Genomic DNA, 25,479 nt, shown 5'->3' on the forward strand with positions numbered 1-25,479 from the left:
AAAATAAAGCCAACGTTCCCACGTTTGCGGAGACTTCATTCACGGCAAACGCTGCACATGTCGGCTCAATCTGAAATTACCTTCATTTTTTTATGCAGATCTTCTGCAATACGGATTTAATCCAGCCTTAAGAGTTGTCAGACCGGGACCTCTGAAACTAAACTCTGACTGGTCAGGTGAGGAATCAGACACGAGGCTAGTTTATTTCAGTAGTGTTGGTTTTATTCAGCCAAGTAGAGAACAGAACCTGTCCAACACACGCTCAGTGAATCACAGAAGACACTGCAAAGTTGTGGAAAGGATAATTTCAGCTTTGTGTGTATGTAGTACCCAAACAACCATTTCTAACAAGCAGCAAGCACTATTTTGTTGCACATTCTTTAAACAGATCCTGCTAAACTATATTTGATTACAGCACACCATCGTTCAAAGGAGGAATTTCTGATCTTCTTGAAGTAAGGTAGGTTTCGGACAGTGCTTGGAAATTAAACAAGTATTGATCAGAGGAAGGACAGAAGCATCATAATGCAGTCAAGCTTTTTTGAGAGAAACAGGCACTCACAGGCATTTCTCTTCTACTCTACTGAGCCATGACAAACTGCACAACTGTTGGCGAGTTAGTTAAAGTGGAGGCACCATTATTTGACAAGAAGGAAACTGTCTCTTTAAAAACTAGTCACAGACAAGCAGCATTATTGGGCCATGTTGGAAGGAAAACGCCCCCCCCCCCCCAAAATCAGATTTTAAACGTAACCTTAGACCTAAGCCTAATTAACTAAATGTTGCCGCTAGCCAAGTTTCACTTTGCAGCATGACCATCTAGTGATAAGTGCTGATGACATGGGGGTCAGGGGTCACACATTAGATGACAGAGAACTGGATGCCATGCTTGTTGAGACGCTCCACCAGCTTAGTTTTGGCAAAGGTTGCTCCTGGGGTGTACACACCTCCCCTAGAGAGAGAGAGAGAGAGAGAGAGAGAGAGAGAGAGAGAGAGAGAGAGAGAGAGAGGAGGTTGAGATGACATGCATCAGATGTAATACAATAGCCGCACAAACACTACCCTGTGTGTGAACTCACTTCTTGGGGAGGGCTGTGGGCTCGTTCAGGATGGTGATAGCGGCCTGTACCATGGCGATGGGCGTGGCCACGTAGCCCGCCTCTGAAACAGGGAGAGAAGCGTTGTGTTAACCCCAGCAGCGGCAGATTACGTGGAGGAGGGGTTGGACTAGTGCGGTTTGTGTGTGTTCATGTACCTGGTCCTTGGACTAGTGTGCGGATCTTAGCATTGGGTCGTCCCTGGCTGGGGTCCTGTCCCTCAGTGTAACCTTCTCCGTAGAAGGCAAACTTGAAGGACGAACCCTCCATCTGAGTGACACAGAAGCACACCAATCACTGACGAGAAGGACCAACCATCCATCCGAGTGACACTCAAACACCAATCACTGGCAATTTTGCAAACAAGAGATATTCATAAAACTGTACCTGCTTTCTTGTCGGTCCATCCTTGGAGAAGAAACCAAAGGAGAAAAACTCTGGATACTAAAGACAGAGAAGAGGGGAAAAAAAGAGGTCGTGAGAGGTTTTCATTCTGTGTGTATGTATGTATATATATATATATATATATATTTATTTATTTATTTATATAAATATAAATTATTCATATAAATATAAATAATTGTGTGTGTGTCCTTGTTCACCTTAATCAGCAGGTCTCGTCCAAAGCTGAATTTGACCAGGAACCAGAACATCATCCCAGCGAATAGCATCTTGACAATGTTGGCCACACCTCCTACTCCTGCATATGCACCATACTGGACCTGGGGTCACACAAAAGGCCAAACGGGTCACAGAGGTCCATTTCTCAACTGGGTTTGGACATGAGAGCCACATCACACTAAATTTGCGGATTGCCCAGAGAGAGAGAGTGAGCAAGAAAGGGGGGCTGAAGCTCATTAGCTAGAATTTTAATTGCAAGGGGGCTGGGCCCACAAGGGAGGAAATGTAGTGAAAATTGCATGGCATAGCTTCAAGAAAAGTCGCTTTCAAACCTAGGGAATTCGTGGCTAATTGATGTAAAACAGTCAATCTGCTCATAGATTATCCTCTTAAATGTAACTACATTATTTGAGACTGTTAATGCAATGCTGTATACTGTAGAATGCTGTATACTCCACGAAAGGTTAAAATCTCACCTTTCTGGTAAAAATAGTTAAATTGCTGAGGTGTAGTCACTTGAACATAAGCTCAAGTACACAGTACAAATATTTTACTGTATATGATGTATTTCCTATTGAACAAAAATGTATGAATAAATCTTGAAATTACATGTTTTCTAAATATAGAATTATCAAATTATAAAAGCACTAACTATAAGATTTAACCTTATAACTGTGAAATACATACTTGTATGTTTAGTGTTCGAGATAATGTGCATATATTCTAAAGATTTTTCGATCAAAACATCTGCCCCCATCGCTATGAACGTCACAGAGCTGTAGCTTGGCTTCCTGAACTCGTTAGGAACTCGCCTTTCATCTCATAATAATCTTGTCCATCTATGACAAACAGAAAGTGTTTAAAATCTATGGATTATTTTAGATGAATGGCTACAAATCGATATCAATGTGCTATAGTGATGAAACCACTCTCCCCTGCTGTGCTACGATGTAAGGATTGCAGGCATGTTCTTTGTCAGTGGCAGTGACGTGGGGCTCAGCAAGGAGTTGATGGACAGTCGGAAAAGGGAATGAAATGGTAGGAGGGACATCCCAGCTTCAAGTTGTTTCAGATTTCACATCCTACGTCACACAGGTGCAAAAAATATACTACCGTGTCTGTGGGAACCAGGGCTATCGCTCAGTCATAACCGGTTACAGAACCACGCAGGTCCCCTAAACGGGTGACTTTACACCTAAGACTATGTATCTAGTAACTACACATTGACACAGAGCCCAAAGCGGGAGGTTTAAAAAATACTTTCTTATTCGCCAAAGAACCAGAGCATGTCTTTCTTTGACTTGAATGCCGTTGTAAACAACTGCCAACTTTCCGGGACATAGACATATCTTATATGGGCAGAAAGCTTAAATTATTGTTACTCTAACTGCGCTGTCCAATTTACAGTAGCTATTACAGAAAAAAAATACCATGCTATTGTTTGAGGATAGTGCACAACAAAACATTTATTACGGCAACTGGTTTGATATATTCACCTCTGAAGGTAAATAATGTACTTACATTCAGTAATCTTGCTCTGAATTGTCATCCTGAGGGTCCCAGAGATAAAAATGTAGTGTAGTTTTGTTTAAAAAAAATAAATGTTTATATTCAAAATGTAGGAACTGGGGTCTACAGTTTGACCCCACTGCTGTCTCTGGCTCCACACCCACACCACCCAGCCATCTAGATGTGTGAAGGTTAGTCTTTTCTGTAGGGAAGCTAATGATCCATCATGTATGACATTCCTGGGAGTGTGTAAACTTAAATTGAAAAAAAAAAGGGTCCGATCCTTAAGATGTTTTAACATAAATAAGGCTTACATCAACAAAATGTACTCCATTATCCCTTGTAATGAAGTTTGGAGCCAACATTATTACATTAAATACATACAAGTCATCACCCCATGCCCTAGCTGTGATGCACACACAGACACCCAAGATTTAGTAGGCCATATTCTATTTCTCACGTTTAGACAGAGCCACATCCCACAAAAATTGCACTGTGCTCATGACAGGCTCTCGCTCTGTGTGTGTGTGTGTGTGTGTGTGTGTGAGAGACCCACAGGTGTTTCCTGGTGTTCCTCCAGCAGAAAGCGTTGAGATCTCTTCACCACCGAGGGGTCGGCTCCCATGAACGGAACTGCATACTGCTGAACCTCATTGCTGTAGAACAGGGCACTCCTACACACACACACACACACACACACAATGTAAAGTTAATTCAATATCAAATAAACACACGTGCAAGCGCGAACACACACACACACACACACACACACACACACACCTCCCTGTACCTGCGTTTGATCTTTGAGCCCACCACAGGGAGAGGTTTGTGTCCAAACTTCTTTCTGAGGCTCCGCAGCTTCCCACTGTCAGCAAAACCATAGATGGCCGACTTCCATGTCCCATCATTGATAGAACCACCCTGAGACAGAGACGGATCGGAGTACCAACACACTTTTAAAAACAGATTCTTACAAAGATGAGGCAGGGATTACAATGATTTACTGTTTACAGGACAAATGAGGCCTGGGCAGTGTGTGGATTTATGGGTAATGGAGTCTTACCTCAGGTCCTGTGCTGGCTGTCAGGAAGCTCTCTAGAGCTGTGAGTGTCCCTGTGATGAGAGAAACACAACTGTGACACACAAACCCAATGGAGAGCACACACAAACAGATGACGTATAGATTGCAAAATAGTTGGGAAGAGATTTGCAATGTACCAATTCCATGGCACATGGTTTATGAACTGATACGCAAAACGACAGCAGATCAAAACTTAGAATTTTTCTATTTAAATTATGCAAAATTCATGCAACCAAAAAAATATCATATATATGGGGGATACAACAAGCCTAGCTCTGCAGATTTTGTTTGCGAAGAGACAATCATTCAATAATTTGTTTTGATACTGTCCATATGTAGCTTGTTTTTGGTCGTAGGTCCAGGAATGGCTGAAGAATTGCAACATTTACCTGAGCTAACTTTACAAAAAGCAATACTGGGTGATTTGAAAAGTCAGTCAATCGATCAATAATATATGAATACTTTTTGCAGAAAATTGTATCTGTAGAAACTATGAGAATAGCAAGGTTCAGAACTTTTGTGAAACATCATAGCACAGTTAAAATATGGCAAATAGAAGAAAAAAAATGGGATGTCTTCAGAGATAGATGGGAGGGGTTGAGTGGAGCTGAAGGGTGGGACTAATAAGATAACTAATGTAAAAATATACTGTGTCCGTAAAGTGTATATAAACTCAGCAAAAGAATAAACATCCTCTCACTGTCAACTGCGTTTATTTTCAGCAAACGTGTAAATATTTGTATGAACATAAGATACAACAACTGAGACATAAACTGAACAACTTACACAGACGTGACTAACAGAAATGGAATAATGTGTCCTTGAACAAAGGGGGTCAATATCAAAAGTAACAGTCAGTATCTGGTGTGGCCACCAGCTGCATTAAGTACTGCAGTTCATCTCCTCATGGACTGCACCAGATTTGCCAGTTCTTGCTGTGAGATGTTACCCCACTCTTCCACCAAGGCACCTGCAAGTTCCCGGACATTTCTGGGGGGAATGGCCCTATCCCTCACCCTCCGATCCAACAGGTCCCAGACGTGCTCAATGGGATTGAGATAGGGGCTCGTCGCTGGCCATGGCAGAACACTGACATTCCTGTCTTGCAGGAAATCACACAGAACGAGCAGTATGGCTGGTGGCATTGTCATGCTGGAGGGTCATGTCAGGTTGAGCCTGCAGGAAGGGTACCACATGAGGGAGGAGGATGTCTTCCCTGTAACGCACAGCATTAAGATTGCCTGCAATGACAACAGGCTCAGTCCGATAATGCTGTAACACACCGCCCCAGACCACGACGGACCCTCCACCTCCAAAATCGATCCAGCTCCAGAGTACAGGCCTCGGTGTAACGCTCATTCCTTTGACGATAAACGTGAATCCGACCATCACGCCTGGTGAGACAAAACCGCGATTCGTCAGAGAAGAGCACTTTTTGCCAGTCCTGTCTGGACCAGCGACGGTGGGTTTGTGCCCATAGGCGACTTTGTTGTCGGTGATGTCTGGTGAGGACCTGCCTTACAACAGGCCTACAAGCCCTCAAGCCCTCAGCCCAGCCTCTCTCAGCCTATTGCGGACAGTCTGAGCACTGATGGATGGATTGTGCGTTCTTGGTGTAACTCGGGCAGTTGTTGTTGCCATCCTGTACCTGTCCCGCAAGTGTGATGTTCGGATGTACCGATCCTGTGCAGGTGTTGTTACACGTGGTCTGCCACTGCGAGGACGATCAGCTGTCCGTCCTGTCTCCCTGTAGCGCTGTCTTAGGCGTCTCACAGTACGGACATTGCAATTTATTGCCCTGGCCACATCTGCAGTCCTCATCCTTGCAGCATGCCTAAGGCACATTCAAGAAGATGAGCAGGGACCCTGGGCATCCTTCTTTTGGTGTTTTTCGGAGTCAGTAGAAAGGCCTCTAGTGTCCTGAGTTTTCATAACTGTGACCTTAATTGCCTACCATCTGTAAGCTGTTAGTGTCTTAACGACCGTTCCACAGCTGCATGTTCATGAATTGTTTATGGTTCATTGAACAAGCATGGGAAACAGTGTTTAAACCCTTTACAATGAAGATCTGTGAAGTTTGGGATTTTTACAAATTATCTTTGAAAGACAGGGTCCTGAAAAAGGGACGTTTCTTTTTTTGCTGAGTTTAGGTTCAGAACTTGTTATAACAGCACAGTTAAAAATAAATGGGAAATAGAAATCAAACTGGATGGTCTTCAGAGATAGATGGAAGGGGTTGAGGGTAGCTGAAGGAAGGGATTAAAAACAAACAATAACTATTGTAAAATACATTGTGTCCGTAAAATGTATAACCTAGAAGTAGAAGCCTAAGTGTTGCTGTCCGTTAATTTACTCCAGATAGGGGTGGTAAGGTTAGGGGAAAACATACATTACATTACATACATACATAGGAATGTGTGATCTAAGAAAAAGGATTGTCAGGAGAGAGAGCATGACCGATAAGGGCCTAGTACTCCAACTAGAAGTGTAAAACTTCTCACAGCCGTCCATAAAGAATGCCTGAAGCCTCTTGGCCTGTGCTGAATGTATTATAGGTATGTTGTGCTGCAAGCTCCCTTTTTTTTCTCCACAGGTACACCTCCAATTGACTCAAATTATGTCAATTAGCTTATCAGAAGCTTCTAAAGCCATGACATCGCATTCTGGAATTTTCCAAGCTGTTTAAAGGCACAGTCAACTTAGTGTATGTTAACTTCTGACCCACTGGAATTGTGATACAGTGAATAAGTGAAATAATCTGTCTGTAAACAATTGTTGGAAAAATTACACAAAGTAGATGTCCTAACCAACTTGCCAAAACTATAGTTTTATGAACAAGAAATTTGTGGAGTGGTTGAAAAACTAGTTTTAATTACTCCAACCTAAGTGTATGTAAACTTCCGACTTCAACTGTAGGGATGGCTCTATCTATATACACACAAAAACACACACATTTTACATTACATTTTAGTCATTTAGCAGACACTCTTTTCCAGAGCGACTTACAGTAGTGAATGCATACATTTCATACATTTTCTTTTTCCCGTACTGGTCCCCCGTGGGAATCGAACCCACAACCCTGGCGTTGCAAACACCATGCTCTACCAACTGAGCCACACACACACAAAAGTTTGCACACCTACTCATTCAAGAGTTTCTTTTTTTTTTTTACATTGTAGAATAATAGTGAAGAAATCAAAACCATGAAATAACACATGTATTAACCAAAAAAAGTTAAACAAATCGAATATTGTATTTTATAGATTCTTTTAAGTAGCTTTTGCCTTGACAGTTTTGCAAACTCCTAGCATTCTCTGAACCAGCTTCATGAGGAATACTTTTCCAACAGTCTTGAATGAGTTCCCACATATACTGAGCACTTGTTGGCTGTTTTTCCTTCACTCTGCGGTCCAACTCATCCCAAATCATCTCAATTGGGTTGAGGTCGGGTGATTGTGGAGACCAGGTCATCTGATGCAGCACTTAATCACTCTCCTCGGTCAAATAGGCCTTACACAGCCTGTAGGTGTGTTTTGGGTCATTATCCTTCAGAAAAACAAATGATTGTCCCACTAAGCACAAACCAGATGGGATGGCGTATCGCTGCAGAATGCTGTGGTAGCCATGCTGGTTAAGTGTGCTTTATTCTAAATAAATCACTGACAGTGTCACCAGCAAAGCATCCCCACACCATCTCCTCCATGCTTCACAGTGGGAACCACACATGCGGAGATCATCCGTTCACCTACTCTGCGTCTCACAAAGACACGGTGGTTGGAACCAAAAATCTAACATTTGGATGGATTTCCACTGGTCTAATGTCCATTGCTCGTGTTTCTTGGCCCAAGCAAGTCTCTTCTTCTTATTGGTGTCCTTTAGTAGTGGTTTCTTTGCAGCAATTCAACCATGAAGCCTGATTCATGCAGTCTCCTCTGAACAGTTGATGTTGAGATGTGTCTGTTACTTGAACTCCGAAGCATTTATTTAGGCTGCAAATTCTGAGGCTGATAACTCTAATGAACTTATCCTCTGCAGCAGAGGTAACTCTGGGTCTTCCTTTCCTGTGGCGGTCCTCATGAGAGCCAGTTTCATCATAGCGCTTGATGGTTTATACAACTACACTTGAAGGAACTTTCAAAGTTCTTGAATTTTTTTGGATTGACTGACCTTCATGTCTTAAAGTAATGATGGACTGTTGTTTCTCTTTGCTTATTTGAGCTGTTCTTGCCATAATATGGACTTGTTCTTTTACCAAATAGGGCTATCGTCTGTATACCACCCCTACCTTGTCACAACACAACTGATTGGCTCAAATGCATTAAGGAAAGAAATTGTAAAATACAATGCCACAGTGACTACCTCATGAAGCTGGTTGAGACAATGCCAAGAGTGTGCAAAGCTGTCCTCAAAGCTAAGGGTGGCTACTTTGAAGAATCTCAAATATATTTTTTGGTTTAACACTTTTTCGGTTACTACATGATTCCATGTGTTATTTCATAGTTTTGATGTCGTCACTATTATTCTACAATGTAGACAACAGTAAAAATAAAGAAAAACCCTGGAATGAGTAGGTGTCCAAACCTTTGACTGGTACTGTATACAAAAAATATATATCGGGGATTGGAAATGATGCATATAATTACATTGATGGAAGCTACCATCTATCTGCAATATTAAAGCTGATCTACCCCTAAAATATATATTTTCAAAACCCTCAGGGAGAGAACACACATACACACCTTTGAACTGGTCCCTGGTGTAGAGAACTCCCATGTCTGCAGGTATGGAGTCGAAGCCACAAGCCCCCACGATGTACACTCCTTTATCAGCTGCCTGGCTGTCGTAGTTCAACTGCATACTCTCTAGGAACTACACACACACACACACACGTAATAGGGAACAGCATGGCATCCAGCAGGCCTCCCAATTCACCTAGTGGTGTGTGTGAGATATTTCTTCCATCTATCAAGTCCTGTCAGCTCTACATGAGCGATGGACGGTAGGGAACAGGGTCAATTAGGGATTGTAGCCTTGTGAGTGTGTTGTTATGTTGTCAACTTACCTGGGGTTCTCCACTGATGTCAATGCAGTGTGCGCCGTTCTCCACGCATGCCTTTACCACAGGCTCGCCCCAGAACCTGTACTACACACAAATATAAACAAAATCCCTTCACCAAGTTGCTTGTGTCACTACAGTATAATTTCTTCTCCAATCATTTATTTATACATTTTGTATGAAGGCCTTTAGAAGTCATTATGATTTCATGTCATGTTCAATGTCTGGTCACTGTTACACTCACAGCTATCGCTTTTCTCTGGACTGGCTAATCTAGCGTGAACCGAATACAGTTCTTGATTCGGCTTTCCTTTCAAACCTCCCCTGAAACGCTCTGGTGCCCCCCTGGGGAGGCGCACCTAGGGCTGTGGCGGTCATGACATTTTGTCAGCCGGTTATCGTCATGCAAGAGACTGCCGGTCTCACGGTAATTGACCGTTAATTAACATGAACAAGTTTAGCATCTCCAGGCCTACAAACCACTGATGCGTGCCTTTGGAACATCTACATTTTTAAAAAAAGTTATAAATCAATTTACAATGAACAAAAATATGAATGCAACATGTAAAGTGCTGAAATAAAAGATCACAGAAATGTTCCATACGCACAAAAAGCTTATTCCTCTCAAATTTTGTGCACAAATTTCTTTACATCCCTGTTAGTGAGTATTTTATCCTTTGTCAAGATAATCCATCCACCTGACAGGTGTGGCATATCAAGAAGCTGATTAAACGGCATGATCATTACACACTCTAAAATGTGCCGTTTTGTCATGCAACACAATGCCACAGATGTCTCAAGCTTTGAGGGAGCGTGCAATTGGCATGCTGACTGCAGGAATGTCCACCAAAGCTGTTGCCAGAGAATTGAATGTTCATTTCTCTAACATAAGCTGCCTCCAGCATCGTTTTAGAGAATTTAGCAGTACTTCCAACCGGTCTCACAACCGCAGACCATGTGTAACCACGCCAGCCCAGGTCCTCCAAATTCAACTTCTTCACCTGTGGGATCATTTTAGGAGGGAGGAGGGTTCTGAGGATTATTTCTGCCTGTATTGAAGCCCTTTTGTTGAGAAAAACTCATTCTGATTGGCTGGCCTGACTGTACAGTGGGTGGGTATTGCTCCCAAGTGGGTGGGCCTATGCCCTACCAGGCCCACCCATGGCTGCACCATAGATTAGGGCCTAATTTATTTATTTATTTGACTGATTTCCTTATATGAACTGTAACTCAGCAAAAAAAATTAAATTGGTGTATTATACAAAAAATATAAAAACGCAACATCACAGTAAATCCATTATTTATTTTAGTCAGGTCTAAAGAAACATTACGATATGAAGAAAATGTGAGTTGGCCTACTCTGTTATCTGGCTATTCTCCATGCCATAGGCTGAAGGCTTGTTCATTAAGCTAACAAGATACGCGTATAAGTCCTGTGCCATTATTTTATATTATAGGATTTTAAAGTAAGAGTATAATTGAACTTTGATGAATAAAATATGAATGATCTTTTTCCAATCCGGGCGAGCGTAAAAGTGACCATTTGAAACAGGTCCTATATGCTAGATTTAGAGTTATTTGGCAACGTCAGTTGTGAATGATACAAACCTTCGAATGTCTTAGAAATCAAAACATATATGAGCTGCATGGTCCGACTATAGGCTACTGATGATTTGAGAAAGTCGCAAAAAAAGCTTGCAGCGGCAGGGGGGGGGGGAAGATGGGTAGGATGCTTCGGTTTTATAGCGGAGCTGTGCTTAATATGAGCAAATGAGAAAAATATAAAAACACTTACTTCACTCCACGCATCAACCACTGTTTGAGGAGCATACTCTCGCTGAGCAACAGGCCATTTCCCGCCCAAACTCTGTAAACCATGGGCTCGCGAAGCCCGTTTCTGAAGCTACCCAGTGCTTCATTTAAGAAACCAAATGACATCTGTTCGGGAACATCGATAGTAACAGGTTTTCACTCAAATGTTGACACGTTCGACACATTAATAAAGGAGAGAGAGGAGGAGGTGGATTTGCATGCTGGATCAGATATTTTGTATAGCTGAAAAAGTAATGCGTCACCCAATTAATTATGAAAATGTAGAATTGTTAAATACAAATTCCCTGTCGGCTAAATGTAAGCCGCCCTGCGCAATCAATAAACTAACAGCATCGCCTAGGGCTATACGTCATCTCCCATACTCGTGGATAGACATTTTTGGAGCAATAACATTAGGTAACCTGTCCATCCAGTATGCATAATAACAGTTCACACTCAAAGGCCATGACTTGAATTTGTTACATTTTGGAGTATAGGCTAGACCAATTATGTACCAATGACATCTTAAATCAGCTTTATGTTTTTCTGCCATGCCTAATATGTGGTAGGCTATGTATTGTAGAACAGCACCATCATCATTGTAAGTTTTGTTCTGGGGTGAGGGCTCATAAACCTATGTATCAGCTGTAATATGCGTAAGAAAGCATCCATTGTGTTACATTTCGTTGTGTTAGGCTTTGAAACAACATCCGCAACCCGTGTTTTACACCGTTTCAACCTGCTGTTGAGATTCTTTCTATAAAAAATCAAAACCTCTCAGATTTGTGCATAGGGTCCAGGGGTCCATTTGGGATTGGGACCTGTCTGTTCAGAACAATACATTTCTATCTGAGCTTTGTGTAACGTTGCACCTTCCTGAACACGCCCCAGGAAGTGTTTGAAGAAGGTAGGGAGAAAACTGAGAGGCTGAGGTGATGATCAGACATGACACCAGTGCCCCCTACTGGTGGAGATGGGAATAGACACTTTACTTCATCAAGAGTTCTGTGGTGAAGCTGTGTATCACAATGACAGGGATTCTACCACACCCAGTCACACCTGACAGCCCTGCAATGGCTGTCTGTGTGTGTGTGTGTGTGTGTGTGTGTGTGTGTGTATGTGTGTGTGTGTGTGTGTGTGTGTGTGTGTGTGTGTGTGTGTGTGTGTGTGTGTGTGTACAAGGTGCACTGGTGATAGCCACCATCATCATTGCAGGTGTTTCACAAGCTGTGAGGCTATGGCCTTACTGCTATCAGGCCACTATCTGCTGCCCCATGGCACAACAGGAGAGCAGAGTGGTGATCAGGTCTGATATAACTTATGACAGAGTCATTGTGTCTCTGCAGTACTGTCACAGTGTGTATGTCTACAGTATTTACCAGATGTCTGTGGGTGTGTGTGACTGCTGTAGTGTATTGCATCTCCACAGTCAGCTCTGCTACCCGACCCCGACGTTTTTTCATCAATAACAAACGTACTGGTAGGGTTCGGGTATCATTAAATTGATCACTACCATTTTGAAAATTAAATAAATAATAAGTCATATCTGCTTCAACCTCATCAAATATAAGACAGGGGAGATTATTTCACAGAAAATAAAAATGTTCCTTGAGTTTTGTCGGAGTTTAGTGATGAAAACTATTTAACAGTTCACTGCTCTCTAGGGTTGGGCAATATCCAGATTTCCATATCGTCATATACCGTCCTTCTCTCATCCCTGGATTGCAAAGACAGGCAATTCAGCTCATAAAGTTGTACATATATAGCTAGATGCTACAGAATGTCATTTTTGGTGAGTTTGGATATTTACAAGCAAATGTGAACTAGAGAAATTGAGCAAATGAACAAAGTTGCTTGCTTGCATGCTTGTCTGAAGGAAGAACACTACTGGCTCTGGAGCAGCTTGTGTACATGTTGTGTCTGTGTGGAGTCTGGAGTCACGAGGGAAACGGGCCTGCCTGCTCTGCTCAGAAAAGATGGGGGAGGAGCAGACAGAGGAGAAAAAAAACGCTAGGAAATCAAAAGCTAACAGCTGTACAGATAACTCATCCAAATGGCTTTGACTTCTCAAACACGGCAGAAAGCTAACACAATATGATGCGCCGTCACTTTATTAATTCAGCCACTTAAGATTAACTACTATAGTAAATAAAATTAAAACATTTAAAAACGCATAAGAAATATATTTCTGCATTTTGTAAAAGCAGATCTAAAATGCTTCCTATTGTAATTTCTGCTCTTCATCAGACTAATTGTGTGCTTCAGTTGCACTTCTCCACTCAGACGAGAATTAATGAACTGGCATTCTAAACTCAGCAAAAAAAAAGAAACGTCCCTTTTTCAGGACCCTGTCTTTCAAAGATAATTAGTAAAATCCAAATAACTTCACAGATCTTCATTGTAAAGGGTTTAAACACTGTTTCCCATGCTTGTTCAATGAACCATAAACAATTAATGAACATGCACCTGTGGAACGGTCGTTAAGACACTAACAGCTTACAGACGGTAGGCAATTAAGGTCACAGTTATGAAAACTTAGGACACTAAAGAGGCCTTTCTACTGACTCTGAAAAACACCAAAAGAAAGATATCCAGGGTCCCTGCTCATCTGCATGAACGTGCCTTAGGCATGCTGCAAGGAGGCATGAGGACTGCAGATGTGGCCAGGGCAATAAATTGCAATGTCCGTACTATGAGACGCCTAAGACAGCGCTACAGGGAGACAGGACGGACAGCTGAATGTCCTCGCAGTGGCAGACCACGCGTAACAACACCTGCACAGGATAGGTACATTCTAACATCACACCTGCGGGACAGGTACAGGATGGCAACAACAACTGCCCAAGTTACACCAGGAACACACAATCCCTCCATCAGTGCTCACACTGCCTGCAATAGGCTGAGAGAGGATGGACTGAGGGCTTGTAGGCCTGTTGTAAGGCAGGTCCTCACCAGACATCACTGGGAACAACGTCGCCTATGGGCACAAACTCACCGTCGCTGGACCAGACAGGACTGGCAAAAAGTGCTCTTCACTGACGAGTCGCGGTTTTGTCTCACCAGGGTTTATGGTCAGATTCACGTTTTTCGTTGAAGGAATGAGCGTTACCCTGAGGCCTGTACTCTGGAGCGGGATCGATTTGGAGGTGGAGGGTCCGTCATGGTCTGGGGCGGTGTGTTACAGCATCATCGGACTGAGCTTGTTGTCATTGCAGGCAATCTCAATGCTGTGCGTTACAGGTAAGACATCCTCCTCCCTCATGTGGTACCCTTCCTGCAGGCTCATCCTGACATGACCCTCCAGCATGACAATACCACCAGCCATACTGCTCGTTCTGTGCGTGATTTCCTGCAAGACAGGAATATCAGTATTCTGCCATTGTTAGCGAAGAGCCCGGATCTCAATCCCATTGAGCACGTCTGGGACCTGTTGGATCGGAGGGTGAGGGCTAGGGCCATTCCCCCCAGAAATGTCTGGGAACTTGCAGGTGCCTTGGTGGAAGAGTGGGGTAACATCTCACAGCAAGAAATGGCAAATCTGGTGCAGTCCACGAGGAGGAGATGCACTGCAGTACTTAATGCAGCTGGTGGCCACACCAGATACTGACTGTTACTTTTGATTTTGACCCCCCCTTTGTTCAGGGACACATTCAATTTTCTGTTAGTCACATGTCTGTGGAACTTGTTCAGTTTATGTTTCAGTTGTTGAATCTTATGTTCATACAAATATACTGCTCAAAAAAATAAAGGGAACACTTAAACAACACAATGTAACTCCACGTCAATCACACTTCTGTGAAATCAAACTGTCCACTTAGGAAGCAACACTGATTGAAAATACATTTCACATACTGTTGTGCAAATGGAATAGACAACAGGTGGAAATTATAGGCAATTAGCAAGACACCCCCAATAAAGGAGTCGTTCTGCAGGTGGTGACCACAGACCACTTCTCAGTTCCTATGCTTCCTGGCTGATGTTTTGGTCATTTTGAATGCTGGCGGTGCTTTCACTCTAGTGGTAGCATGAGACGGAGTCTACAACCCACACAAGTGGCTCAGGTAGTGCAGTTCATCCAGGATGGCACATCAATGCGAGCTGTGGCAAGAAGGATTGCTGTGTCTGTCAGCGTAGTGTCCAGAGCATGGAGGCGCTACCAGGAGACAGGCCAGTACATCAGGAGACGTGGAGGAGACCGTAGGAGGGCAACAACCCAGCAGCAGGACCGCTACCTCCACCTTTGTGCAAGGAGGAGCAGGAGGAGCACTGCCAGAGCCCTGCAAAATAACCTCCAGCAGGCCACAAATGTGCATATGTCTGCTCAAACAGTCAGAAACAGACTCCATGAGGGTGGTATGAGGGCCCGACGTCCACAGGTTGGGGTTGTGCTTACAGCCCAACACTGCGCAGGACGTTTGGCATTTGCCAGAGAACACCAAGATTGGCAAATTCGCCACTGGCGCCCTGTGCTCTTCACAGATGAAAGCAGGTTCACACTGAGCACATGTGACAGACGTGACAGAGTCTGGAGACGCCGTGGAGAACGTTCTGCTGCCTGCAACATCCTCCAGCATGACCGGTTTGGCGGTGGGTCAGTCATGGTGTGGGGTGGCATTTCTTTGGGGGGGCCGCACAGCCCTCCATGTACTCGCCAGAGGTAGCCTGACTGCCATTAGGTACCGAGATGAGATCCTCAGACCCCTTGTGAGAACATATGCTGGTGCGGTTGGCCCTGGGTTCCTCCTAATGCAAGACAATGCTAGACCTCATGTGGCTGGAGTGTGTCAGCAGTTCCTGCAAGAGGAAGGCATTGATGCTATGGACTGGCCCACACGTTCCCCAGACCTGAATCCAATTGAGCACATCTGGGACATCATGTCTCGCTCCATGCACCAACGCCACGTTGCACCACAGACTGTCCAGGAGTTGGCGGATGCTTTAGTCCAGGTCTGGGAGGAGATCATCCTTATCAGGAGCATGCCCAGGCGTTGTAGGGAGGTCATACAGGCACGTGGAGGCCACACACACTACTGAGCCTCATTTTGACTTGTTTTAAGGACATTACATCAACGTTGGATCAGCCTGTAGTGTGGTTTTCCACTTTAAATTTTGAGTGTGACTCCAAATCCAGACCTCCATGGGTTGATAAATTGGATTTTCATTGATTATTTTTGTGTGATTTTGTTGTCAACACATTCAACTATGTAAAGAAAAAAGTATTTAAGATTATTTCATTCATTCAGATCTAGGATGTGTTATTTTAGTGTTCCCTTTATTTTTTTGAGCAGTGTATGTACACATGTTACGTTTGCTGAAAATAAACGCAGTTGATAGTGAGAGGACGTTTCTTTTTTTGCTGAGTTTATAAACAGACAGCACTCCGACTTTTGTAGATGTAACCAGCCTACTTTTTTTCTGTTAAAATGAAAGATTAACTTTAAAGCTGCAATATGTACATTTTTTGTAAAAAAGTGAGTCTAAAAATGAATCTGACATTCTCATTGGAAATAAGTCTAAGGAACGGTAGTAGATCTGTTTAATGTGCGCCATTTCTATACTGCCCGTTCTTAAGTTTAGTTTTGGGTCTTTTACATTCGGTTTTGTACACCATCTTAAAATACAATATTTGGTGTTGTTTAGATGGTACAATGATTCTCTACACAATGACTGCTTTTTTTGTCACAATCTGAAATTAGGCGAACTATTACAATTTTAGCAACCAGGAAATGACTGAGCGGTTTCTGCATATTGCATCTTTAAGCAAAACAATAGGAAATGTAGCTGGCTACGTTGTTTCTATGATAAGCATTACAAATATGATGTCCATGCATCGTTTTTGCAAAAAATATCTTCCTTTTTAATTGTAAGCTAATTTACCTGTGTGGCTGCCAGCTAAATAGCTTTGCACTTTGTCGTCATCTGATGAAAATGAAGCTATTTTCTGCAGAATGTGTTTTCTGTGAATGAAAACGTTATCCGCTTTGTCTCCTATTGCAAGTGTGAGACTGCAAGTAGTTACTTAAAAAGCAGCTATTGAGCAGGGCAGTCAAGAGGAGCCGTTGCTATGGATACATGTGCTAACTAGCTAGCGCCATGAGCATAGTGCATGCAGAGCGAGATGCCTGTAGCAAGTGACTGACAGAGAGGAGCAGCTAATGGATTTACTAAAGAGGGAAGTTATTTCTGACGTCAGGCAGGGCTTTAAATTGGGAAGAAGCAATCGGGCCTAGGTAGGGTAGGGCCTGAATGTCACAGGCATGGGTAGGGCTCGGGTTTAAAATGCATGCCCGTGGAGGGCTCTACAGTCAGTACTTTTATTTTACTTTTTGGTATTTTCACCCCTTTTTTCTCCCCAATTTCATAGTATCCAATTGGTAGTTACTGTCTTGTCTCATCGCTGCAACTCCTGTACAGACTCAGGAGAGGCCAAGGTTGAGAGCCATGCGTCTTCTGAAACACAACCCAACAAAGCCGCACTGCTTCTTGACACAATGCCCATCCAACCCGGAAGGAGGAAACACCGTTTACCTGGCGACTGTGTCAGCGTGCACTGCGCCTGGCCCGCCACAGGAGTCGCTAGTGCGCGATGAGACAAGGATATCCCTGCCGGCCAAACCCTCCCCTAACCCGGACGACGCTGGGCCAATTGATCCCGGCCGGCTGCGACAGAGCCTGGACTCGAACCCAGAATCTCTGGTGGCACAGCTAGCACTGCGATGCAGTGCCTTAGACCACTGCGCCACCCGGGAGGCCCTACAGTCAGTACTTACTGGCCCCACACAGTTGAGAACAATGACAGCCTGTTTTCACATGGCAACCAGAGTCAGGCTCTTCCACATCAGCCACGATGACCTCCACCGCAGACTGACTAATCCTAGTGTGACCCGAATACAGTTTGTTTTGGCTTTCCTTTCACACCTACCCTGAAACTCTGGTGCCCCTCTGGGGAGGCATGCCATATTTTGAAAACCTCTGGTATAAGGAATATGGTGAAACTTTCACCTAGTCTATCAGAGGGAAAGGTGGAGCTATTACCATATTGATTGCCCTGTGAAATCCTCTCAGATCTGTGCATAGGTTCCTGGGGTCCATTTGAGATTGAGACCTGTCCGTTTTGAACAATACATTTCTATATAAACGTTGTCTAACGTTGCACCCTCCTTATTTCATTTATAAACAACACAAAACATACAAACGACTACATCATACAAACATCACACCTGCCCAAGCCCACTAGCCCACACCCCCATCGCCTTTATATCACTTTCTGTCACATGGCCTCAAACTGCATGACATTTTTTTTCTCTCCGTCGCCCACGTTTTTTAGATAATAATGCATTTGACCTTTCCATTGTGTGAAAGACGGAGGATTGGCTGATTTCCAGTTTGAGTATACATTTTTTGTAAGATAATTTATGAGAAGAGTATTGTCCAACCCATTGGATATCTCACTGCACCCTCATATGTCATGTCTTGAAATAGATGAATTAAAAGTATATTTACATTACAATATCTCTGACGCCCATCTTTCCAACTCCGCCCAGAACTTTAGTATTTTGTAGCATTCCCAGAAGGCATGAATTGTTGAGTCATTAGTAGTTTTACACTTCATACATGACTCGTGACATTGTACTCTCCTGAACACACCCCAGGAGACAGTTGAAAGTGTTTGGAGAAGGTGCAGCCCGCAATTCGGGGCATTCCTGCATATGCAGGAACCCCTCTTTACACTTCTATTATTACGCCATGACTCCAGTACATAGATGGGTGGCAAGGGCGCTCCAGTACAGTAAATGGCGGTAATGCACCATAACGTTGGATGCCAACCTGCCGATAAACCCCACAGAAGAAGAGGCGGGGGCGACAATGGTAGATAGCTATATCTAGTACACACCAGTAGAGTGTCCTTCGCTGTAACGGCTGTGTGTGTGTGTGTGTGTGTGTGTGTGTGTGTGTGTGTGTGTGTGTGTGTGTGTGTGTGTGTGTGTACAAGGTGCACTGGTGATAGCCACCATCATCACTGCAGGTGTTTCACAAGCTGTGAGGTTATGGCCTTACTGCTATCAGGCCACTATCTGCTGCCCCATGGCACAACAGGAGAGCAGAGTGGTGATCAGGTCTGATATAACTTATGACAGAGTCATTGTGTCTCTGCAGTACTGTCACAGTGTGTGTGTGTGTGTGTGTGTGTGTGTCTACAGTATTTAAAATATGGGTGTGTGTTGCATCTCCACAGTCAGTACTTACTGGCCCCACACAGTTGAGAACAATGACAGCCTGTTTGCACATGGCAGCCAGAGAGTCAGGCTCTCCCACATCAGCAACGATGACCTCCACCGCAGTCCTCAGCTCCGGCTTACCTAATAACATAGCAGAGGACTAAGTCATTTCACCTTTATATTATAAACATCTACTTACCAATACACCACACATCATTATGTGTTTAACTAAGTCACTGAGGACTTGTCACGGACCAACACCACCACCGCTGGGCGCAACAGCGTCTCTACTTCTTAAGGCAGCTGAAGAAATTCAGCATTGCCACCCTGGGTCCTCTCCAAATACTACCACTGCACCATTGACACCGTCCTGACTGGTTGCGTCATGGACTGGTACGGGAAATGCTCTGTCCATGACCGCAAGGCCCTCCAGCAGGTGACGAAGACGGCCCAGTACGTCACTGGAGCCGTGCTCCCACCCATCCAGGACATCTACTTGAAACAGTGCCCGAGGAAGGCCTGCAGCATCATCAAGGACCCCACACACCTCAGCCACAAGCTGTTTACTCCCTTACCAGGCAGACGGTATCGGAGCATGAGGTCTGATACCAACAGGCTCAGAGACAGTTACTATCTACAAGCCATCAGACTACTGAACACTTTCACTGGACTGAGCACCTGCTCTGACTCTCCACACCTTAGCACACACTCACACATGCACACATACAAGCATACACACACAAACACACAACACAAGAGAAATAAAAGAGAAATAATCAACATTGTCTGAATACAGCAGTACAGAACCTTTGGGAAGAATTAAACTTGGTTAAAGCTTCTCTAGTGTCCGTGAGTTATTTACTCTGAAAAAATGAGAACCTAACACTACTTATGCTAAAATGTTTATTATATTCCACTGAGCCATTTACGTTATGTTCCTATTCTGAGCTTTTATTATTTCTTACTGTTGCTGCATTGTCGAGAAGGAAGCTGCCAGTCAGAATTTTGTTGGATGGTGTAAACCATGTGTATCCCGTACAGACGACTAATAACGTGAAACTTTAACTAGCTAGGATATGATGATACATGTACAACCTGGTTTAAAAAGCTCAGTGACCAAAATGTTTGTCAGACCCCTGAACTGAACGCTGTATGTGTAGCCTGTGTGTGTGTGTGTGTGTGTGTGTGTGTGTGTGTGTGTGTGTGTGTGCACACATAGCATATCCTTTTGCTTGGGGAAAACAGACTTTGCTAACCGTTTTCCCCAAGCCTCGTGTCACCGTTGACTTCAAATGTAGGCCAGGTAAAATATCTAAGTACTAAAACGCTGCTATGTTTGTATTCTGGTTCAATAAAGCACATTTGAGGAGCGTCAACAATACACCGTTTGTTCTGTGCTGCTTTGTAGGGCCGGGACGATGCCTATATCGCAATCATTTTTTCCATGGCAGAAATGAAAACACGAAGCAGACCAAACTCTTCTGTCCTTTTAAAAACCTGCTGAATGTAAAATATTGTATTACAAGACAATGTTGGTTTCCAACATTCCCAAAGTTATATTTCGCTTTAAATGGCTTGTTTCCTTGCCAAGACACCGATGAGTATCGCGATACTGGTATCGTCCCAGCCCTACGGTGCTTTGCGTCAGCCCCCTGAATAGGTTAACATGTTATAATGTACATGGTATAATACCCCCTGTAGCTCATGACCAAACACGGACTGTTATAAGTTAGCCACACGTTGAACTCTGTCCCGTAGCCATAACAGATAGGAAAATACTGCCCTACTGAAATCTCAATGACGGAGGCAAAACATGGGCCATAGCAGGACGAATGGCTATCAAATAAGTCATATTGTACACGCATGACGAAGTAGACCACGTGTCTGGTGCGTATTCCAAACAAGCTCTCTAATGTACCTGCAAATGTATTATATTTAGAAAATATTGCCTAACCCATGACAATTGTGTCTGAAATATCAACCTGGCCATGTAGACTGTCACTTTTGGGCAGGGTAACCATTGAGAGGCCAGGGGGTGGGATTGTATAGAGGCTATTGCGCTGCAGGGGCATTTTCAATCAGCTGTTGGTGAGGGCTATCCCAGGAGGGCAGAAGGTACAAAGAACAGCTCCATTCTCTTTGATGCCAACCCCATCAGAACCTAGGCTATCCCTTTTCTGGCAAGCCAACCACTCTCCCGATTTAAAATTATACTGAATGTATCGAGTGCTGCAACTTTGTACGAGTGCGCGATATCTGGTCTGACAACATATTCCCAGCTACCACAACTACTATTCACAGACATTCCTTATGTCTGTGAAATTGAGATGTATACTTTTGGTTGTTGCGAGCCTATGGCACTAAGCGCAATGCAAGTGCAGAACATCCTTGATCAAAACACTTGGTGGTATGATAACTGATACAACACAGTGACTAGGTTTTAAATGAGTCCAGGTGAGCGTCCTGTCTGGCATGACACACAGTAAACTCAGTGCGGACACGATGACACAGAGCTGTCAAGAAAGCTTCCTTCCTTGAATCCCCCTGGAAAATCCGATTACAACGCACAAATGGTGTCAATCAACTAAACTAGACCAAAGGTCATCTCTGGTTAATCTCTCGTGGACAGTGTAAACATATTGACGGGAAACTTTAGATCCGAGTTAACTGAGATTACTCTCGAGTTAACATCCAGCGTGACCAAATTAAATGTGGAATATAAATTCTATTAGCTAGTTAGGGCAATGAAGCCAGTCTGATGATGATGATGCTCGGTCGCCAGACTTTGAGCGCACTGATTAAGATATGAAATCTAAAGACCTTATTGTCCCTAGAATTTCTAAGCAAACAGCTGGAGGAAGGGCTTTCTCCTATAGAGCTCAATTGTTATGGAATGGTCTGCCTACCCATGTGAGAGATGCAGACTCTGTCTCAACCTTTAAGTCTTTACTGAAGACTCATCTCTTCAGTAGGTCCTATGATTGAGTGTAGTCTGGCCCAGGGGTGCGAAGGTGAACGGCAAGGCACAGGAACGACGAACTGCCCTTGCTGTCTCTGTATGGCCGGCTCCCCTCTCTCGACTAAAATTCTCTGCCTCTAACCCTATTACAGGGTCTGAGTCACTGGCTTGCTAGTGCTCTTCCATGCTGTCCCTAGGAGGGGTGCGTCACTTAAGTGGGTTGAGTCACAGACGTGACCTTTCTTTTCCGGTTTTGCACCCCCCCTTGGGCGGGGGAGATCTTCGTGGGCTATACTCAGCCTTGTCTCAGGGTAGTAAATTGGTGGTCTGTTGATATCCCTCTAGTGGTGTGGGGGCTGTGCTTTGGCAAGGTGGGTGGGGTTATATAACCTGCTTGGTTGGCCCTGTCCGGGGTTATCGTCGGACGGGGCCAGTGTCCCCCGACACACCCGTCTCAGTCTCCAGTATCTATGCTGCAATAGTCTATGTGCAGGGGGGCTAGGGTCAGTCTGTCTTATCTGGTGTACTGTGTGAATTTAAGTATGCTCCCTCTAATTCTCCCTCCCTCCCTCCCTCCCTCCCGGAGGACCAGAGCCCTAGGATCATGCCTCAGGACTACCTGGCCTGATGACTCCTGGCTGTCCGCAGTCCACCTGGTCATGCTGCTGCTTCAGTTTCAACTGTTCTGCCTGCGGCTAGGGAACCCTGACCTGTTCACCAGATGTTCTACCTTGTCCCGGACCGGCTGTTTTCCACTCTCTACCGCACCTGTTGTCGACCTCTGAATGCTCAGCTATGAAAAGCCAACTGACATTTACTCCTGAGGTACTGACCTGTTGCACCCACTACAGCCACTGTGATTATTATTTGACCCTGCTGGTCATCTATGAACGTTTGAACACCTTGAAGAACAATCTGGCCTTAAATGGCCATGTGCTCTTATAATCTCCACCCAGCCCAGCCAGAAGAGGACTGGCCACCCCTCAGAGCCTGGTTCCTCTCTAGGTTTCTTCCTAGGTTCCTGCCTTTCTAGGAAGTGTTTCCTAGCCAACGTGCTTCTACATCTACATTGCATGCTGTTTGGGGTTTTAGGCTGGGTTTCTGTATAGCACTTTGTGACATCTGCTGATATAAAAAGGGCTTTATAAATACATTTGATTGATACGTACCGAGGGTTCCGGCGGTCTGCTCTAGAACTTTGTCAAGTTTCTGTCTGCTTCTCCCAGCCACAGCCCATGTCAGCGACCCATTCGGCCCCTCCGATACGGTCCTGGCCACCTCTTCAACCACGAACTGCCCGGTGAAACCCGAAGCACCAAAAATAACAATGTGATAGGGTCTGCTAGAGGAGGTATCCACCTTCGCCATAGTCACAACTAGTTATACTCAGGGAAACGCTACGACGCGAGAGGGTATGGGAATGAGCGAACTGCAAGGAGCGTGCTAATATAAATGACAGATAGCAAAGCTGTCACTTCCGTAGTCTGATGATGATGCTCGGTCGCCGGACTTTGACCGCACTGATAAAGATATGAAACCTAAACACCGCTGATGCAAATAGTCTGCATGCACGTTTTATTGATGTTAGTTTAAATACAGCTTTTTGTATTTGTTATAAACATTTGTTATAAACATATTAAATAACATAACCAATTGAAACGCTGATATCTGAAAAGTAGGTGTGGTTGTAAAGGTTTTGGTTTACAATTGGATGTCTGTGCTGTCAATCCGTCTTATTTTGAATCATGGCTTGATAGCGCGGGAGTTCGATTAATCTCGCCCAGGCGCCCGTGTATGCCCGTGTATGCGTGTTTTGCTCCGGCTGAAATTTGGATGCATTCCATTTGGAACCAGGCTGCCTCCTGGGCGATAGTCAGATTCGCCCTCTGTCAGACGGAGAAGTCGGCTCAAAAAAAAGTAATGTAATTAAGCAGATGTACTAATGAGGGACAGTTGCTTTTGTGGCACAGTTGATGACGTGCAGGTCTACATACCAGAAGGTTCAGGGTCGACTGACCAGCTAACAGCTCTCCCTGCCTGTTTCATTAGACCTACTCTATGATCAGAGCCGGCTGCAGACAATGATCAGCTAGGTGGAAATCAGATTTTCAACATCTTCATGCTATATTTATAATTATATAACATATTGTAATGAACAGGCAGGGAGCAGGTCTCGAACCCTCGACCTTCAAACCCGAAGTCCGGCGCGCTATCGACTGTGCCGCAAAAGCATGCTCGTCCGGCAGAGTCGATTTCCGCGCTTATAAACCCAGGGTCGTTACAATATATTCAAGGAATTGTCCACCAAGTTTCTGTGCCAATGCATCACAACCAATAAACAAAACAGACTTCGGCACTTCAACATCATGGTTTGCTTTTTCAAAACCACAATTTGGATGCTGGAATTATATTTTGGGTGAAAGTGAGCAGGTAGCCTAATCAGATTAATACATTGTGACTGGTTGTGTTTAAGCCACACACACACACACACACACACACACACACACACACACACACACACACACACACACACACACACACACACACACACACACACACACACACACACACACACACACACACACACACACATATATAAATAAAAGGTAATACATCAAAAAAAGTTAAATGAACAAATATTTAGGCTAAAGGCTATTGAAGAGTTATGGGTTCTAGGTGCACGAGGAATAGCCGCTTGGATCAGAGCAGGCAGAGTGCATTTTAAGCTTCCCTACACCTGTTAATTGAAATGCATTCCAGGTGACTACCTCATGAAGCTGGTTGAGAGAATGCCAAGCATGTGCAAAGCTGTCATCAAGGCAAAGGGTAGCTACTTTGAAGAATTGCACATATAAAATACATTTTGATTTGTTTAACCTTTTTTTGGTTACTACGTGATTCCATGTGTTATTTCATAGTTTTGATGTCTTCACTATTATTCTACAATGTAGCTAATAGTAAAAATAAAGAAAAATCTTTGAATGAGTAGGTGTGTCCAAACTTTTGACTGGTACTGTATGTATACACAGTATTTTATGTGCACTACTTCCTCACGCAAAGCCTTTTATCTGCAACAAGCCAATTTGATAGAAACATCTCTGGTGGGAAAATGTGAATGTTGTTTT

At 43.9% G+C, this 25,479-nt stretch overlaps 1 protein-coding gene across 1 annotated transcript; it reads right to left on the reverse strand.

Annotated features, from left to right (window-relative positions):
- Nucleotides 1-200: 200 nt before the first annotated feature.
- Nucleotides 201-23,845, reverse strand: LOC115162513 (saccharopine dehydrogenase-like oxidoreductase). Its single transcript, XM_029713876.1, has 12 exons — nucleotides 23,524-23,845; nucleotides 19,424-19,536; nucleotides 9,371-9,451; nucleotides 9,048-9,177; nucleotides 4,291-4,340; nucleotides 4,018-4,148; nucleotides 3,784-3,901; nucleotides 1,700-1,819; nucleotides 1,485-1,541; nucleotides 1,256-1,367; nucleotides 1,080-1,161; nucleotides 201-952 (listed from the first exon to the last, which is right to left on the reverse strand). Exons 1-12 carry the CDS (start codon nucleotides 23,720-23,722, stop codon nucleotides 862-864), a joined length of 1,284 nt encoding a protein of 427 aa, XP_029569736.1. The 5' UTR covers nucleotides 23,723-23,845; the 3' UTR covers nucleotides 201-861.
- Nucleotides 23,846-25,479: the final 1,634 nt, after the last annotated feature.

The sequence above is a fragment of the Salmo trutta genome, chromosome 25 (assembly GCF_901001165.1).
Source record: "Salmo trutta chromosome 25, fSalTru1.1, whole genome shotgun sequence".
NCBI lineage: Eukaryota > Metazoa > Chordata > Actinopteri > Salmoniformes > Salmonidae > Salmo > Salmo trutta.